At 39.5% G+C, this 18894-nt stretch overlaps 1 protein-coding gene across 1 annotated transcript; it reads left to right on the forward strand.

Moving 5' to 3' along the window:
* Window positions 1-816: 816 nt before the first annotated feature.
* On the forward strand, window positions 817-16644 carry LOC129674278 (murinoglobulin-1-like; the record flags this gene model as incomplete). The annotated part of the gene is made up of 11 exons (XM_055604163.1): window positions 817-974; window positions 2119-2302; window positions 3047-3206; window positions 3318-3370; window positions 9011-9031; window positions 9298-9466; window positions 9848-9932; window positions 10858-10966; window positions 15408-15525; window positions 15683-15792; window positions 16486-16644. Coding segments are annotated over exons 1-11 (1254 nt in total), but the record flags the coding sequence as incomplete, so codon positions are not given.
* Window positions 16645-18894: the final 2250 nt, after the last annotated feature.

The raw sequence follows: 18894 nt of genomic DNA on the forward strand, positions 1-18894 counted from the left end.
TATCATAGTATCTTTGCAAAAATAAACATCTCTATGATCTAGAATAGAAATGCTAATAATATGCTTCCCAACTCATACCTTAATGTCCTTCCAAAGGAACTGAGTTGCATCCTGAATATTAATCACTTCAGCATTTGTAGCAACCACCTTTAGTTGCACTGATTGTATTTGGCTTCCTAATAACCCACAGCAATAAGACTTTGCAAGTGTGCCTCTATGTGAGCTTTGTGGACTTCTGTTCTAACAAGAAGATTTAGGCTCAGTGAAGTATAATAGGTGAGGTTTTTTTCTTAAATCTTTTCCAGTAGCCACAGTTCTCCCCACTCCCCTTTACACCCAAGACCAGTAAAAAGAGATTCTTATATGATAAGAGACAGGAAAACTGAAGATCTCCAACCTGGACTACTCTAGTTACTCTCAAATGAGGAAGGAGAGAGATGGAGAGGTCTCACTCAAAGTAGTGCTCAGAGATTCTAGGTGAGTAGAAGCAGTGAGGTGACAAATGTCACACAATCACAGCACAGTCATGGGCTGCAAAGATTTATGGTCATTAAGGCTGAGAAAGTCTTCTCTAATTCACACCAAGCAGAGTCTATGTGCATTATGGGTTTGCTTGGCCTTGACCCTTTACCAGCACCATCCACCATCTGGTACCTTTCCTGAGACTGTTGTAATTTATTTGAGTTGTCCAGAGGCCATCACCGAACGCAGTGACACCAAAAAGAACTCTTGCAAAAATTCTCCTCTTCTATTTGGACAGCTTTGGTGAAGCTTCCTGTTTGCACAGAGTACTCATAAATAGCCAGGGTGGTTTGGGGAAATCTCTGGAAACAGGGTTAAGGAAGAGGACACCATAAGCTCTGTCCTCCTGTCCTTTCTTCCTACACCATGTGGAAGAACAGACAGGCTCTGCCATGTCTCATTTTAGTTCTTCTTGTCTTTCTGCCTTCTGCATCCTCATTCCATTCAGATCCGTGAGTACCACCAAGGCCTCTCCTATATCATTCCTCCTCCAATCAAAACCATTCATTTCCTTTCACAGTTCCTTCTCCGAAAAACCTCCCCAAAGTCTTTTTGGTTTATAATTAACAAATAATAATTGTGTGTGTGTGTGTTACCTAACTCTAGGATTACATGATTATGTATAATTGTTTTTTTTTTTAACTCTAAAGCAATCAGTGTGGTTAAACTTAGGTGTTATGTAATTTAGAATAGCACTCCTCTTAGATACCAGGAGTTTCTAAAATCCCACTGGTCAGAGACATTCTTATTTGTTGAAAATTTTTAATAACTTTGAAAATGAGCATTTAAACTGTTGGGACTCTTGGTTGGAAACGGATAGGCTACAGTCTAACCTTGGTACAGGTGAGACTTCAGGCACACCAGAACTCTGTGGATGTTTGTGTCCTATAACAACACTCTTGTTAGAATCAAGAGCCTTGCATTAAACTACCAGTAGAACTTGTTTGGTGTTCAAAGTATCCACGTTATTAGAATTACATTGTTAGGGAGTTTTTTTGTTTTGAGATCAGAAAAAATATGATTATAAATTTGATGATACTGTGGTGTAGAAGTGATGAACTAGATTTTTAGCTATTTTGAAACAAAATCTGTAATGCTAGGAAAAGGTAGAGGATGATTTCTACAGAGAGCTTTTCACTCTTGCTTAGGTGTAACACAGGTGAATTGTACAACTCTGAATTTCATAGTCATATTATAAATCCAAGGTTGAAGAGTACTGGAAAATAAAAACAAGATATTGAGTTCTTTCCCAAGAACTGAAAATGGTAATGAAGAACAGTTCTGATGAATATTTATGTAAAGGAGAAATATTCCTTCCATATCTTCATTTAAAGAAAAAAAAAAAACCTGCAAGAACTTGAATGCTGGCTGCTTAGTGCAGGGACCACCTGTCACTTGATCCTGCCTTGGTGGGTGTCACAGCTGATGCTGAGTTATCACCACTACAAAAATCGATAATCGTCCTGCCACTCTGCTGTATCATGCTGTCAACTGCCATCTCAGGCTGTAGAAATATGGATGGCAGGGGTTACTGTGATGAAACTACAGTCTTAAACAATATCTATCCTGTGCTGGCCCAAACTCCTTCCTTTCCAGGAAGTATATGGTGCTGGTCCCTTCCCAGCTCCACACTGAGACCCCTGAGAAAATCTGCCTCCATCTATACCATCTGAATGAAACAGTGACGGTCAGAGCCACCTTGCAGTCCAGCTGGGGAAACAGAAGCCTGTTCAATGAGCTTGTGGTCGACAAGGACTTGTTCCGCTGTGTTTCCTTTACTGTGAGTACCAGAAACCGGTTCTGATTTGTTTGTACATATATGTACATATGTGTGTTGATATGCATCTCTAATATACATACAGATTTCTAAAAAAGATCACTCTAGAGACATATCTGTGACTTCAAGACAGGAGAAACTTAGATATTTACCCAATAAAAAATTACCATAGATTATCACACCCCAAAATGTGAAGAGCCAATTCTTGTGCATATGCTACTTTCCCATTGAATTTTCTCAAAAGTTTAACCACCCAGAGAAAGAGACATTTTTCCCATGCATAGTACATTTTGCTAGTGAGTCACAAACTTTCAAATAACACTCAGCTGATAAGGTCCACACCTCTTCTGAAGAAGTGTTGGTTTCTTGTTCAGGGCCTAACCTCAAGACACAATTTCTACCACCACTAATATATTATCTCCTAATTTCTACCACCATTAATGTATTGTCTTTCCCTCTACATCAGTTTCAGAGTGAGAGCTAATTTTCAGTCAAGATCATATTTACTCCATAAAAATGACTGTTTTTGTTGCTTCCATTGAATCACATACAATAGTGTGTTTTCTTTTCATACTTATTTGACATACTTATATGACTCTTTTTTTCCTGCACATCACGTTTAAAGAAAAAATTGATGGAACCCATCTCCTTCCTGTGATGTGGAAGGAGATGAAGTAAAAAAGGAAATCTAATTGCTGCAGAGGGTCAGACGGTGGGTGAAGGGTCTTGTCTTCCTCTCTTTCTCAGCTCCCCAGACTTTCTCTTTCTGAGGAGAAGGTGTCCCTCTCTGTCCACACCAAAGGGCCAACACATGAATTCAGCAAAAAGACGGTGGTGCTGGTGAAGAACAAAGAAAGCGTTGTCTTTCTCCAGACAGACAAACCAGTGTACAAGCCAGGACAGTCAGGTATGAAGCTGTAGAGTGGACAAACGAATTAAGACGCCATCCTGAATATGGCATGGAGAAGACCTGAATCTCTGGACTTCATTAGAAAATTCTCTCTCTCTTTTTTTCCAGTCAACTTTAGGGTTGTCTCTGTGGATAAAAATCTACACCCCCTGCGTGAGTTGGTGAGTCTCTTACAAGTGGGTATTGGTGGGTTCATCAAGACAAAATGCTGCTTCAATATTCTAATTTCCAGCCCCTTTCTAAACTGAGTTAATCTTGTTTTATTCTGATCTTTTACCTATTTACACCCGTTCTCAGTTAAAACTGGCCATTCTATGTCTTCCCTATATGTGAAAATCCTTATTTTTCAGTCCATTCCTGGTTAAGTATCTCTGGATTTTCTTTATACTTCATGGAGACTTTCACTGCACAGAACTTTGGAGTTTGATGGTGTTTTCCAGTCATTTCTTTCGTAGTTTCTGTTACTTTGTGCCATCCTGAAGAAATCCATTCCTAGTATTGCAAGAGTATGTCTCACATTGTCTGTATTGTTTTTATTACTTAGTTTTAAACACTTGGGTCCTTCCTTAAGTAATCTCTTTTAAGAATAAAATTGCAAAATAACTTGCATTTGACAGTCACTTGTCTTCTGCTGTTAGGCTAGTTTTGGGTATCTGTGGCATTTGCCCTCTGCTACAAATAGAAGCTTCTCTGATGAAGGATGAAAAATGGTTTAAACTATTACTATAAATCAGTAGGAGTTGGCTTAATGCTATGTCCTTTAGCAGCACAATAATAGTGGGTTATCCCCTGGGGCCTATGGCATGTCTAGCCACAGGCTCTTGTGAGGCCAAGTGTGGGTTTGATCTTAAACCAGTCAGAGAGTGGTTAGTTACTTCCATGACGTTTGTGCTGGTATTGCACTGTGGGAAAATCTTCCCAGGCCAGTGGTTCTCATAGTTACAGGGTTCACAGCTTGATAAGACTGGTGATTATTTTCCTCTTCTGGTAGCATGCCTACACCTTCCCGCTCTATGAAAGCTAGCCCAGTAGAGATGATGGTTCCAGTTCGTACCAGCTTGGCTGTAGAATGTGAAAGCCTATATTGGACATCAAAATCACATCCTCTCCTCCAAAGGCAGAGATAATTGTGTCACAGAAGGAGGAAAAAGTGTAAGAGCCAGGTGTTGTGTTGTACATTCATACTTACTATTGATATATCTTTTAGTAAAGCTGCGGTTAATCCTAAGTAGCTGCATATCCAAATCACCACACAGAGACTAGAATTTATTTAGTTAACCTAGAACACAATGCCAGGCAATAGTTATTCCATCCTAAACCTCCAAGCCCGCATAGTTTCCTACCATTCAGATTTCCCACATTATACTTTATTTAGTGATATCTTAGGTCCAATTCATTTCTCCATGTCGTTCCAAGACCTCTCCTTCAGCCTGTGCTCTCCCAGCTTATCCCCTCTCCCAGCTCTTGCTCCTCTCCACTCCTCCTCTGCCTCCCACTCCTTCCTGTCCTCTGGCTCCTTCCCTCTCCTTCCTACTCCTTCCTTTCCATTGCTCAACATTATGGCTGTTTGTTGTTGTTTTGGTTTTTTTTTTTATGTTGGCATGTTTACACAAAGTTGTGACAGGTGATGCTTAGAATAAGTATCAAAATGCAATGTCCAGATTGAAACCAGAGAGTCGGGGAGATTCAGCATTTGAATTAACAAGGGTAAGGTGTATACATTCCAAAAGAACATTATACCAACAGCCAGAGGTGAATACTGTCAGAGCCAGAATAAATACAAGGAACAGTCCTCTAAACACAGCATGGTAGCTGCACGTTTGTACTTACCCTTGTGTTAGCATGCACAAGCACATGCACTATCAAGCCCGACCAAAGCCGAGCATGGAGAGGGGAGATGTACATGAAGCCCCACTCCTAGCTGAGGAGCTCTTGTTAACTGACAGCTACTGGGAGAAAGTCAGTTGTCTTTAAGAGGATGGACACTGGTAAGTCAACCCTATTCCAGTGGAAGTCCACACATCCAAGAATAAATGGGCAGTTCAAGTGAAATTAATGGGTGAAAAAAAAAGAAAATAGAGAACCGTAAGTCAGATGAGTAGGGAAGGGAGGTAGATCTGGTACAAGTTTGGGGAGGGTTGACTATCATCTTAAAACACTGCACAAAATCTCAAAGAACTAGTTAAAAAATAAACAAAATAATTATCCACTTTACTTAACTTGTTCTGTGTTAATAACCAATTACTATAGACACCATTTGTTGGAAAGTCTAAACATTATTCATCCCAATAATCTGTTGTGTAATTCTACCAAGGATGTTTTTTCTATTTTCTACTATTATTCTTTTCTCACACAGAACATCCCAACTACAGCCTCCTCGTCCTGCATTCATCCAAGTCTCTCCCCGAAACTCCCTCCTCCTCCAGAACTATTTCCCATCAGAAAAGAGCAGCTGAACACAGCACAACAAGATGCAATAAGAATAACCCATGCCCTCATATCAAAGCTGAGTAAGACAACCCTGTAAAAGGAAAGGGCTCCCAAAAGCAGGCAAAAGAGTCTGAGCCATCCAATCATCCAGCTTCTCATTCCTGGCCACACAGGCAGTATGGGGCATGGGCTCCCTCTCCTGGCCACACAGGCAGTATGGGGCATGGGCTCCCTCTCTTGGTTTGGGCCCAGTCCCACCTCTAAGAGCCTTGACTGGTCACAGAAGATGGCCTTTCAGGTGTCAAATCCTCCATTGCTAGGAGTCCTCAGTGAGGTCACTTTCATAGGTTCAAGGGAGTTTCCACTACAATAGATTTCCACACTGCACCCTAAATGCCTCCTATTGCCACCATCTCTCCCCATACTCTTTCCTTCTTTCCCCCTTCCCTGACTCATCCTTTCTGCCTCCACTCCCACCCCACTCAAAAGATCCATTCTATTTTCCTTTCCTAGGGAGATCCCTGCCCCACCCTAAAGCCCTCCTTGTTACACAGACTCTGTGTGTCTGTGGCTGATAGTGTGATTGTGCTTTATTTTACAGCTAAAATCCACTTGTAAGTGAGTACATGTCATGTTTGTCTTTCTGGGTTTGGTCAAAGATCCAGCCATTCAGCTCAGAAAGACAAACGGGATGGACAGAAAATCAGGAAACAGGACAGGAACCTAACACAGAGGGACTCTGAAAGACTCTACCCAGAAGTGTATCAAAGCAGATGCTGAGACTCAAAACCAAACTTAGGGCAGAGTGCAGGGAATCTTATGCAATAGTGGAGGGAGATAATAAGACCTGAAGAGGACAGGAACTCCAACCAAGGACTGTTCATGGATATAGCCTGGAACTCCTGCCCAGATGTAACCCATGATAGCTCAGTATCCAAGTGAAAATTTAATTCACAGATTTGTTTACTTTGCAATGTTGAGTGACTGGTTTATTTATTTATTTTTTTAACATGATTTCACTATGTAATCCTGGCTAGCTGGAACTCTCTATATAGTGCAGGCTGGCCTTGATTCATAGAGCTCAGCCTGCCTCTGCCTCCTGATTGCTGGTATTGAAATATATTCCATTATGCCTACCTGGCTCAAGTGATATTTTCACAGCCTGTTAAGTGAAAGACTGCCTCTTTCTTGCTTCCTTTATCCTGATCTTATAAAATTCAAACTGCAGTTTGTACCCTCTTCCTCTTCTTCAAAACCTAAAGGTGAGAGTGAGAGCAGGAAAGAGAGGAAGAACCTAAGTGCCAGTTAGTTCAGAGGGTCAGGAAATAAGGCACACAGTGAGATATCAGCAGAAAATGGAGGGTGCCTAGTGTCCTGGACCCAGGTCACATTGCAAATAGTTTAAACTTATGTTTCTTAATCGGTTTATAAAGCAGTAAGTTTCCACATAGCTTTTTTATAGATCCTTAGTTTTGGTTAACTCTCCCACCTTTCCCTCTCTACACTCCCATCCCACACACCATCCCTGCTTGAGTCCACCTGTGCTTTGATGTCACCTCCATCAACATCTCTTCTACCTGGAGGAAGTTCCCACCCCAGTGACCCTCTTCTTTCCTTGTTTCCACGGATACTCCATAACTCTACATATCTGCAGTGATGAACCACAGATAGGAAAGAACACAAAGCAGTTGTCTTTCTGAGCCTGGCTTACCGTTACAATTTTTTCAAGTTTTATCCATTTGCCTGAAAATTTTGTGATGTCATTTTTAATAACTGAATAGACCTTCATCGCGTACACGTGTACCACACTTTCATCATCCATTGTCATGACCTAATTTTCTGTACTTTCAGAAACCAGTCCTTTATCACTAAATCTCCCTTACAACTGCCATTAAGTGCTCCCTTATCAGCTGCTAGAAATGGCTGTGTTCTTTAAGCTTGTTGTCACCTAAAATAAGTTTGCCTCTGCAGAGAGCTCAGTTACGACAGAATCTTAAATGACCTTGTCAGTGTCTGTCTTTACTGTGTAGATATCATCTAATCAATCAAAACCATGTCTCCTGGAAAACCTCTGAAACTGCCCCTCTTGGCTTGGTCAGCAGCAATTCTCCTTTGAAGCAAGAGCAGCTATTGAGGACTTTCTTCATTTATTTTACTCTGGTAATAGTTAGGCATCTGTTAAAGTTTTTCAAGAGGTGCATCTTGAGGACACATGCTAATCCCTTTGTAGCTCATTAGATGAAGAATGGGAATCCAGTGCCTTGCCCAGGACACCCTCTAGTTATACAATTCGACTGTATATACGTCACAAATTACTAATATTTAATATTGATTTATATTTTAGTAAAGCAGCAGTTACTCCCTAACCAGCTCTATACCCTAATAACCAGAGAGAGTAGGATTTATTTAAATATTTTATTAGCTTAATGTGATATGCTCTGCAAAAATTACCCCATACTAAAACTCCAAGCTAATATAGCTTTCTCCCATTCAGATTTCCCAATTTTACTTGCTTTTTGATTACCTCCTAGGTCTAGTTCATTTCTCTTGACATTTCTTGATCCTCTCCCCTTGCATCCATCCTCTCTTCCTGTCTTTTCTCTTCCCCTCATCAGACCAAGATGTCCCACCCTATTCTCTGTACTACTCAGCATTGGCAAGTTGGCTTTTATTGGCAATACAGAGAACAGTGACATGTTTACACAAAATTGAGACAAGAGGTGCTTAGAATTAATGTCATAATGCAATGTCTGGATTGAAAGCAGATAGTGGGTAGAGAAATCAGCATTTGAGTGAACAAGGGTAACCTGGACACAAGAACATTATGCCAACAGATATATTTAAAACTATTAACTCCATTTCACACTGCAAATATACCTGATTTAAACAGTAAGCATATAATCTCCGGACTGTAAAGGCTCATGGTGTGTCTCACAGCACATCAGAGAAATCCTACTATAATGTCCCACAGTTCCATTTCTGAGTCCCTATCGATTGTACAACTCAAGTAGTTCTAGAACATATACTTAAAAATTCTTTGTAGGACTTAATTGGCTTGCAATTGGCTTTGTAATGGAGATTAAGTCCATCCAATTCTAACTGAAACTGCATTCCTATGGGCCAGAATATAAATGTATGGAATCTGCTGCCTGTGTGAAATTTCTAGACCATTGATTCCCAAACTTCCTAATGCTGCGATCCTTTAATACACTTCCTCATGTTATGGTGACCCACAACCATAATATTATTTTCATTGCTACTTCATAACTGTAATTTAGTTACTGATTTAATCACAATGTTTTGGAGACAGGTTTGCCAAAGGGGTCAGCACCCTCTGTTCTGAACTAACACTGCTTTCCCTTTTGTTTCAGTTTCCTGTGGTTTACATTGAGGTAAGAAGCTTCAGTGTTCATATTCAGAGAGAACTCAATCCACTGAAAGTACCTTGATGCTGGGGTGTTGTAGGCCTAGTGTGGGTCAGCAGCCTTCTGCCATTCGACATAACTGGTTGGTTATGCCCCACCTTTCCTTTATTTCCCTCTCCCCCAGAAGAATATTAGCAGGCTCCCAAATGCTTCCACCATGAGCACAGTGGTCTTAGATGTGTTGTTGTTCTTAATACATTATTGACTTAGAAAACTTGCAACCTGTTTCACAGGATCCAAAAACGAACCGAATTATGCAGTGGCAGAATATCAACACAGAGAATGGGCTTAAGCAACTGTCCTTCAGTCTGTCTCTGGAGCCCATTCTGGGCTCCTACAAGATAGTGATACAAAAACAAACAGGAGTGAAGAAAGAGCACTCCTTCACCGTGGAAGAATTCGGTATGCTTGGGAAGGCCACAAAAGGAAAGCTGGTGTCAGACGTTTCTACTTATCACAGGATGAATTCTTTTGAACAAACTGAGGTCCAAATGTGCAAGGCTGGGTTTCATCTCAACGAAGCTAAGGCTATCCACCTAGCAACATGGAACTTCCAACAAATTCTGGGATTTTCAGGAACAAATTACTTAGTTTCTCTTATTTAAGTAGATACCACAGTGATTTGAAAGAAATGATATAATCCGTAACCACTCAGTGGTCTAACCTTACATGGAGGGTGGACTCACCGTGACAATGTGAAATCATCAATAATGGGCAGAGACTGATCAGTCAAGCAGCTAGAAAAGTAAATTTCCACTAGAATTTCCTTCTTTTTCCCAACAGTGCTTCCCAGATTTGAAGTTCAAGTAAAGGTCCCAAAGGCCATCTCTGTGCAAGATGAAAAAATAAATGTAACAGCATGTGCAGTGTGAGTTATATCTTTCAATTCTTCTAACTTTAAGGATGTACTTGGGCATGGAAACACCCGGGATAATGTCTCATTGTAGAATATGTAGAAATGTGAAGGCCGTGTCCTTCCCACCTAGAATGGCCCCTGTGGTGTTCGTTTCTTCTTTGTGTCCCTTACTGAGCATCACTTCCTGCTCAGGCACTCACTGCATGTGTTGCTGATGGTAATTCTCATGACACCAAAGGTAAAATCAGTTGTATGAAGCACTAAAGAGTCCTGGTCTTTGGAGACAGAAAGGTACCTAAGAAGAAACAGTGACCCATGTAAAGAGAACACAGACACCAAATTATGGCTCCCAGTCTGTCTCTAGCTCCAGCCACTGCCACCTAAGTTTAATTATAAAACATCTGGGTTTTCTAATTGCACATTTCTGTACCTCATAAATAAGGATCTTGTACTACAGCAACTAAAACTGCTATTTCAATCTGGGATCCAAAGAAGTCAAAGCCCTGGAGAAATTTGCAATTGTGCCCAAATCAGACAGAAGAGGCACACCTTAGCTCACATGCTTGTCATTTAAATAATCAGGCTTAGGAAAAATGATAAGAAAGAAGGCCAAAGACTGAGGTTTGTAAAAATAGTAATTTCCCCATGTTCCCACTCATCTCAGCTCCATCAGTTTAGGATCCTGATTTGGTTACTTAATCTTTATAAAACAACAAGAAGGGGTGGGAGAAAGCATGTCTCCAAAAGGTTCTTAAACGACCTAAATCATTAATATATATAGTTAGAAAGTGTCAAGTGGTAATAATGGGCCATATTTGCTGTCATTACAAAACTAGACAGAGTCAGTTTCAAGTTGTCAGTGTAAACTATGGGTGGGAAGACAGTAAGTCTCTGCTTCAGAAACACTCCTGGTCTGTGTGCATTTATCTTGTGACAGATATACCTATGGGAAGCCTGTCCCAGGACATGCAAAGATAAGTATATGCCGTAAATATCTGTACTTGGGCGTTGAGAGAGAGACTGGATGCAAAGAAGTCAGTTACCAGGTGAGTGAAAACTGTTCACAGGCCTATTTTTAATATCCAGGTTAACTGACACAGCAATGCATGCAGCACCGCTGAGAGGAAATGAATATCCAGGCATTGAAAGAGGATATTCTGGACCTCAGGGTGTAGCTCAGTGATGGAACACCAGCCAGGCATGTGTGCACTACCCAGGAGCCCCTCACTGACAGAGTGATAGTCCTAGGACCCACTATAATTAAAGGGACATTTCAACAACTTGAGCTGACCACCAAATTTATTTTTGTGTAAATCATTGTACAAAATAGTAGGTTTATAACATTTTCATACATGAGAATCATGTATTTTAACCATATTCCCCTGTCCCCTTGCCACCTCTGCTCTCTTGTGTCCTTACTCCCATGTGTCCTTCTCCTCTTCCTATATAGCACCCTCTACTTTCATGCCTTATAGACTGTTCTTTGAAAGTATATTTTAATTAGCATGTATGAAATGTAAGTAAATTGTGAAAAACCATGGGCTTCCTTGCAATATATTCAATCATGTGTATCATACACTTGATCCCCTCATTCATTACCTGCAGTATTCTCTCCATCCCTCCTCCTGCCGGACTCTTCCTCTTCCCAAATGGAACAACTTCCATTTTGCCATCGTTTTGTTTTGTTTTACCCTCACATATGACAGGAAACATGTACCTTCGTGTGTCTGAATCTGGCATATCTGGTGAAAGGTGATCATCTCTGTGCCCATAAATTCTCCTCTTCAGTTCTGATTACCCATTCATCAGCTGATGGGCTCGCTTGTTTGTGAGTCACAGAGATGACAGGCGTGCTTGTGAACAGGTGTGGGGATGCTGACCCAGGTTTCGTTTCCTTATTCCCCACCGCTGACCTCGTGGTAGTTTGACCTCTCCTTTTCTGAGGAGCTTCTATACTAGGCTGTAGTCTCACCCACAGCACGTGAGGTGTGCAGAGCATTGGTCCTGAGCTCACAGACAAGCGTTAGAGAAACCGGGAATGTCAAACACTCTGGTGTTCTCCTCAACGGAGGAGATGTTTACCTGTTTACCACCCAACAGGCTGGGGACAGATGTAGGTAACTCCCTGCTAATCTGCATCTGTAGGGCCAGACCACACCCGAATCTACCCAGCCTCGCCCTCTAGACCTTCATCCTGAGCACTGTTTCCCAGTCAGTACAACCTTCCTTATGGGAGATGGCACTTGTACTTGGCAACAGCCTGGGAGACCTCTGTGCTACCTGCAGGGCCAGGCCACTCCTGACTCCCACAGACCTTTATATTCATCTCAGTCATTCTCAGCAGCCAATGATCACCTGTAGCTGTAGCTCTTGATCTAGGAGTGGGGCTCTGGGCAATTTCCCCATTTCACCACATTGGCAGGTTAACTGGTTCTACCCTTGTGTGAGTCTTGTTCAGGCAACCACATTGTTGAGAACTCTATGGGTGTGTTTTTCCTGTTGTGTCTGAAAGACACTATTTTTGCAACAGGCTTTCTGGACTTTTATAATCTTTCTGATCCTTGTTTCATGATTTTTCCCTAATCCTTCGAGGTTGGGGTTATTGTGGAGTTGTATTCGTTGGGGCTGCACACATCATAGGCAATTCTCTGCATTTTGATGTTTGTGGATCTCTATAACGGTCTCTATCTGTTGAAAAATGAGTCTTTGCTGACTTGAGACCTACACCTATCTTTAAGTATAATGGCAAACTTCTGGAATATAGTTAAGGACCTATAGCTTCCGGAGAATGGTGGCAGTAGTGGGTTGTCCTCTACTGTCTCTGTGACTGTCAACATTGTCCATTTCTTCTTGGTTTAATAGTTGTGGTTTGGGTAGACGTAGAAATCTGTCCATTTTGTTTTAGGTTTTCTAAATTCATTCAATACAGGTTTTTTAGTGTTCCCCTAAAATATTCCAAATTTCGTTAATGTCTCTGTAATGTTTCCCTGTAATTTTTAATTCTGTTAATTTTGTGGTTCCTACTTCCTTCTTTCTTTTTCTTTCTATCCTTCTCTTTCTTCCTTTCTTCCTTCCTTCCTTCCTTCCTTTCTTTCTTTCTTTCTTCCTTTCTTTCTTCTTTTAGTTAATTGAGCCAAAGGTCTCTTGACCTTATCTCCTCAAATAACCATCTCTTAGACTCATTGTTTCTTTGTATTCTTTATTTCTTTTTCACTAATTGAGCTATGAGTTTGGTTTGACCTTTCTTTTTTTCCAACTCCTTGACTTGTAATATTAAGTAATTTATTTGTGTTATTTCTTTTCCTTTCTTTTTACCATCATTCAAGACTGTAAATGTCCCACTTGGGACAGTTTTGAATGTGTTCCAGAAGTTTTGTTTTATTGTGTTCTCATTTTCATTTAATTCACAATTTTTAAATTTTTTATTTTGTTCTTCTTTGATTCATTTTAATATTCAATTGTGTGTTGTTTAATTTCTATGAATTTATATAACATTGGAAATTCTTTTGCCATTGATTTTAAGCTTTGTTGCTTTGTGGTCACATAGGACACACTAGGTTATTCTAATTTTTCTGTATTTGTTCAGATTTGTTTTGTGTACCATTATGTGGTCTATTTTAGAGAAACTTTCATTCATTACTTCAAAGACCAAAATTCTTTAGTTTTTAGGTGGTACTTAATAAAAATCATTTAGGTCCATTTTGTGTATGATGTCACTTAATTTTGATGACATTCTGTAGTTATTTTTATTGTTTGTTCAGATGCCCTATCGGAGAAATTAGGGTACAGAAATCAACTATAATTACTGACTTGGGTTTCATTTGCATCTTGAAGTCCAGTGATATGCTTTTTATGAAAGTGTGTGTGCTAAAGTTTGATTCATATATATTTATAGTTGTGGTGTCTTCTCAGTAAATTGTTCCCTTGATCAAAACAAAGTGTTCTTTATCTCATCTGATTAAATTTTTTTTAAATCAGTTTTGTCAGATGTTAGAATAGCAAATTCTGCTTGCTTTCTGGTCATTTGCTTTGAATACTTTTTCTATCCTTTCCCTCTAAGGTGATGCCTTCCCTATAAAGTGATGCAAGTAAAATGAGTTTCTTGCAATCAAAAAGAGTGATTTTGTTTCTAAACCTATTCAGCTATCCTAGATGTCTTTTGAATTGAGGTCAATAATATTTAAAATTATCATTGAAACATGTATGTTGATTACTGTCATTTTGTATTTGTTGTTGCTATTTATATTTAATCCTATTTTATGTTTCAGTAATTGTAGTTTTTTTTTTTTCTATAGCATCTTAGCTATACTTATTCCTGTCTTCAGTTCAAAGTATTATTTCTAGTATTCTCTATAAGGCTGGTTTGGTGGACATGGATTTTTTTAGCCTGCTTATAGCCTTGCAATTTTGTCAGTTTTAGGAACTTCTTGAGCCTTCTGAGTTGTTTATATCCTCAGCTTTATAAGCTTTTCATATTTCCTGAGTCTTAGTGAGCCTCCTTCCACATGGAATGTTTAATTCACTTGAAATTTCTATACAACATTCTGAAAGTTATTATTTTTGCCCAGATGATCAATTAATGAGTTTGTAGTACTAAAATCACCCATTATTATTGCCTCTGGATCTGTCAGTCTTTTACTTTGTAGTTTGTTATGAAATTGGATGTACTAACATGTTTACTCCATGTTCTTTTTTGTTTGTTTGTTTTTATTCCTTTCATTCATTGGTAGTGAAGTTTTTATTTCTTGTCATAATTTTGGACTGGTCTATTTTATCAAATATTAGTATTGATACTCCTTCCTCTTCTCACCTTGAATGTTCCTAATCTATCCCTTTCTATCCTTTTATTTGTGTATGTGTTGTGTGTTGTTGTTGTTCTGTAGTCTAATTAGCTAGACATGCTTCTTAAAGAGTTAAAATCACTCCTCACCCTCCAAGGGATGAGCAGTTCTGCTAGGCCATAGAGGAGGACTTCACAGCCAGCCCTGACAATATTTGATAAAAAAGGGCCAGAGGAAAGGGAAGGAGGTCCTCCCCCAATCCATAGACTTGGAAGGGTCAGGGAGAAGCTGAGGGAGGGAGAGTGGGATTGGGAGGGAATAAGGGAGGGGAATACAGCTGGGATACAGAGTTAATAAAATGTAACTAATAATAACAAACAATAAAAAAAGAGAAAAAATAAATTAATTAAAAGCAAAAAAAGAGTTAAAATCATTTATATTTCGGGTTATTGTTAATTATTTGCTTATTCCTATGATTTTATTGCATGTTCTGATGCTATTTATCTTAGTATCTTAGTAGTAGAAATAGATTAATACTAATACTAACTAAAGACACTAATAATATAAGGAGGCACATGCTTAGAGTCAGAATGCCATGCTGTACAGCAGTGAGGACTCGTTTTTCTGAAAGAAGTTCTTACATGGGAGTTTGAGTTGATCTTCAATGTGACTTGCCTCAATTCCTTGTTTGTCTCGTGCATATCAGCTAGACAAAAATGGCTGCATCACACAAGAAGAAGACATCACTGTGTTCCAATTAAAGGAAAAATATTATGGCATGCAGCATCTTCATGTGAATGCAAATGTTATAGAAGAAGGGACAGGTATGTAAGTAAACTCAAAATATAGAAAATAAAGCTATGAAAATTGACACCTGTTCACACCAAGGCGGAGGTTTGAAGGAAGTAGAAAAAGGATGTAGAAAGCAAGCAACGGCCTAACTGGATTAACTTCCAATGTTCTTGCTAATTTCTTTTTCAGGATTCGAGTTCAGTGGATCTGGAACAACTAAAATTGAAAGAACCACAACCAAACTTGTATTTGTGAAAGTGGAGTCACACTTTAGACCTGGGATTCCATTCCTTATGAAAGTAAAGTGCTTTTGGTTCACAGATGCTTAAGCTGTATGATGGTTCCTCAACTAAGGGCATTCTGGTCAATGTTAATGATGTCAATGTCTGACATCACAGGTTGCAAAGCAAGATATGTAACTTAGTGGGAGAGCTTGTATGTCACACACTTAAATGCATGACTTCAATTCCCAGAACTAAGCTGAAGACTTAGACAGGCTATCTAGAAGCCCAGAATCTAAAACATAGGTAGCAAAATTTTATTTATAAAAACTATGTACTTGACAACTGTAAACCCCAAGATGTCACTGTGTTTCAATGATGAAGCTACATGTGCTACATATTCATGATAAATCGATGCTCTCCATTAGCCTTGGGTCCCCAACAACTGTATCTTGTGATTGTGTCAAAGCATCTACTTCCCTTGGTCCACACTAGATCTGTCAATGTTTTCTTATGACAAACAGGTACCTACAAAGCACCTACAAAGCATTTATTATGGAGCTAAGAATATGATACCTTCGGCCTCACAGCACAGCCAGTTCTACTGGTGTAGATCTCAAAGTGTTAGATTTGTGTAAAGCAATGTTTTACATGCTGAATTAGTTGGTGCTTCTTTTGGGATATTTATAAAATACTGAAACAGGTTTTTCTCGTATAGTCTGTATAGTTTTACCCTTCCTGGACTATACTTTTCTTTCTTGTTCAATTTAGGTTCGCTTAGTGGATGTCCAGGACGTTCCTCTCCCAAATGAAAAAGTCTTCATCAAACCACATGAAGCTGATATCAGTGCTGCTATCACTGATCAACACGGCCTGGCAGAATTCTCCATCAACACCACCAGCATTGAGAGTTCTTCCCTCACTATCAAAGTAAGTCAAAGATAAGGGCATAAGACACAAGGTGAGGCTGTGTAACAGCATTGATTCAATAATGTGTCACTTAATGAAAAAAAAATATTCCAGGCCAAACTTTCATATTTCAGGGCAAAACAGAAGGGGTTTCTGATCATTAATGAAAGTATGAGCACATGTTGTGAACACATTCTTCTTAACACAACATTTTCCATAGTCTTTTTTTTTTTTTTACTTTATTTTGTTTTTATATATCACAAATCAGGACCTTCAAACCAAAATGATTAAAAGTCTGTTTTTATCTATTCAAGCAAGGACTGGTGCTGTGTTTCCTCAGATTCATTATCTAACTATGTTGTGCCCATTTTCTAAAATAAGAGACATTGATTTATTGTGTAACTAAATATGATTGACATCCACTATTTCCTGCTTTACACACACACACACACACACACACACACACACACAGAGGGAGACAGAGAGAGAGACAGAGACAGAGTGACTCAGCAAACACGGCAAATGCAATGCGGAAATACAAAAACATAGGAGATTGCAATCTGAAGTCAACTGGGACTAGCCAATGGTTCCCTCTATATCAGAGCTTAGTCAGATATGTCAACAGGGGGAGCCATTTGAAGAGAACCCAACTACATGACTTCCTACCAGAGGTCTCTGAGGCCCTTCAGCCTTTTCTCCTAGCTGGCTCAGCAGGCCCCTCTCTGAGAACCACTGTGGGTATAAGAATTCCAATGGTGTCTTACACACATTTGTGGCTACAAATTTAAATGGTGGAAATTATAATCTACCTTTTAGAAAGAAGTTGAAAACATGTCCCTTTGCAAACAGCAGATGGACCTAGAGATAAGAATTGAAACTTGGTGTGTGGATTTGGGTGGAGGAAGAAAAGAGCAGTGTGGCATTTGCTAGGAGGTCAGGCAGGGTCACATTGGTCAGATGGCTTCCGTTTGGGAGCTTTCTCCAAGCTCAGAGGCTTAGGGTCATTTAAGATATCAAGCTTTATCACCTCCAACCCTTCACCTCAACACAACATGTGCACAGGTATATGAGCAAACACATACACGCACACACACACTTGAAAACACTCACTCATGCACACGCACCCATGCACTGAGAGGGTTTCTCTGGTGTAAGGAGAAACTCAGTCATTATAGGTGTAGCTGGCAAGATCAGATCACGTAGCTCATCCTGTCATTACTTAACCACCCCCCACTTAGGCACATACACAGACTAAGTGACCTGCAGTCAGCCTGCAGTGCAACGGGCATGGTCTTGGCTCTGTTAGTGGCTTAGGTGTGGGTGCTCATTCTTCTGTTTGCCTGTCTCCCTCCCTCGGTCTGCTCACCTGGATCTCAGATGGGACAAATCATTGTGCACTTCTCCTAGGCTTTCTGATGGATCCTAGCAATAGAGCCTTAGGAAAGAGCAATGTCTTCCTAAGTCATGAGAATTCAGTTTCCTTTTTTCTTTCATGGTTTTACTTCAGATTTTCCCTTCTTGTTCTCCCTGCTCCTTTGAGTCTGTTATTTTGCTTGCTTGCTTGTTTGTTTGTTTTTAAAATTAGGATAGAAAGTCACAGTTTCCCTATGGTATTTTCATACATGTTGTTGCTTGGTCCTCGTCCACACAACTACTTCTTCATCCCCCGAGCTGCCCCGCCCCCGTATGTTCTGCCATAGTCATCTCCCTTCCACATCCACATCACATACTTCAGATTTCTCCTGTGTTGTCCCTTGATATTCTTTCTCATACTTGGGCCTCATTTCCTTTCTCTCTCATCTTGATTCTTTTTTTTTTTCTTTCTCTCAGACTCCCATTTTGAAACTTTAGTAATAAATTTTATCTTTATTATTTAACTTACATTGTATTACCCCTTTCTCTTCATTGGAACTGGGGGTATGGTGGGTACTTTTTATTCTTTTTTTTATTATATACATACATATGCTTTGGTTTGATGTTGATGACTCTATTGAAATTTCCTCCATGTTCCTGAGGTTTATTGGAGATCAGGTCTTTAAAAAGGGCTACTCCTTAAGAAAATCTATTTATAATAGCAGCTGTTCTATATTGATCCCTATAAATACATAAATTGCAACTTCAAAATTGAAGAAATATGAAAAATGAAACAACTTACCCAGATCTCTTACTTTTCCAGTAACTGAACTCAAAACTGCTGAAGCACATGAAATGTTATGTAATATAGTATATATATATATATATATATATATATATATATATATATATATATAT

Source organism: Psammomys obesus, unplaced genomic scaffold, assembly GCF_907164565.1.
Source record: "Psammomys obesus unplaced genomic scaffold, mPsaObe1.curated_primary_1811, whole genome shotgun sequence".
NCBI classification, from domain to species: Eukaryota; Metazoa; Chordata; class Mammalia; order Rodentia; family Muridae; genus Psammomys; species Psammomys obesus.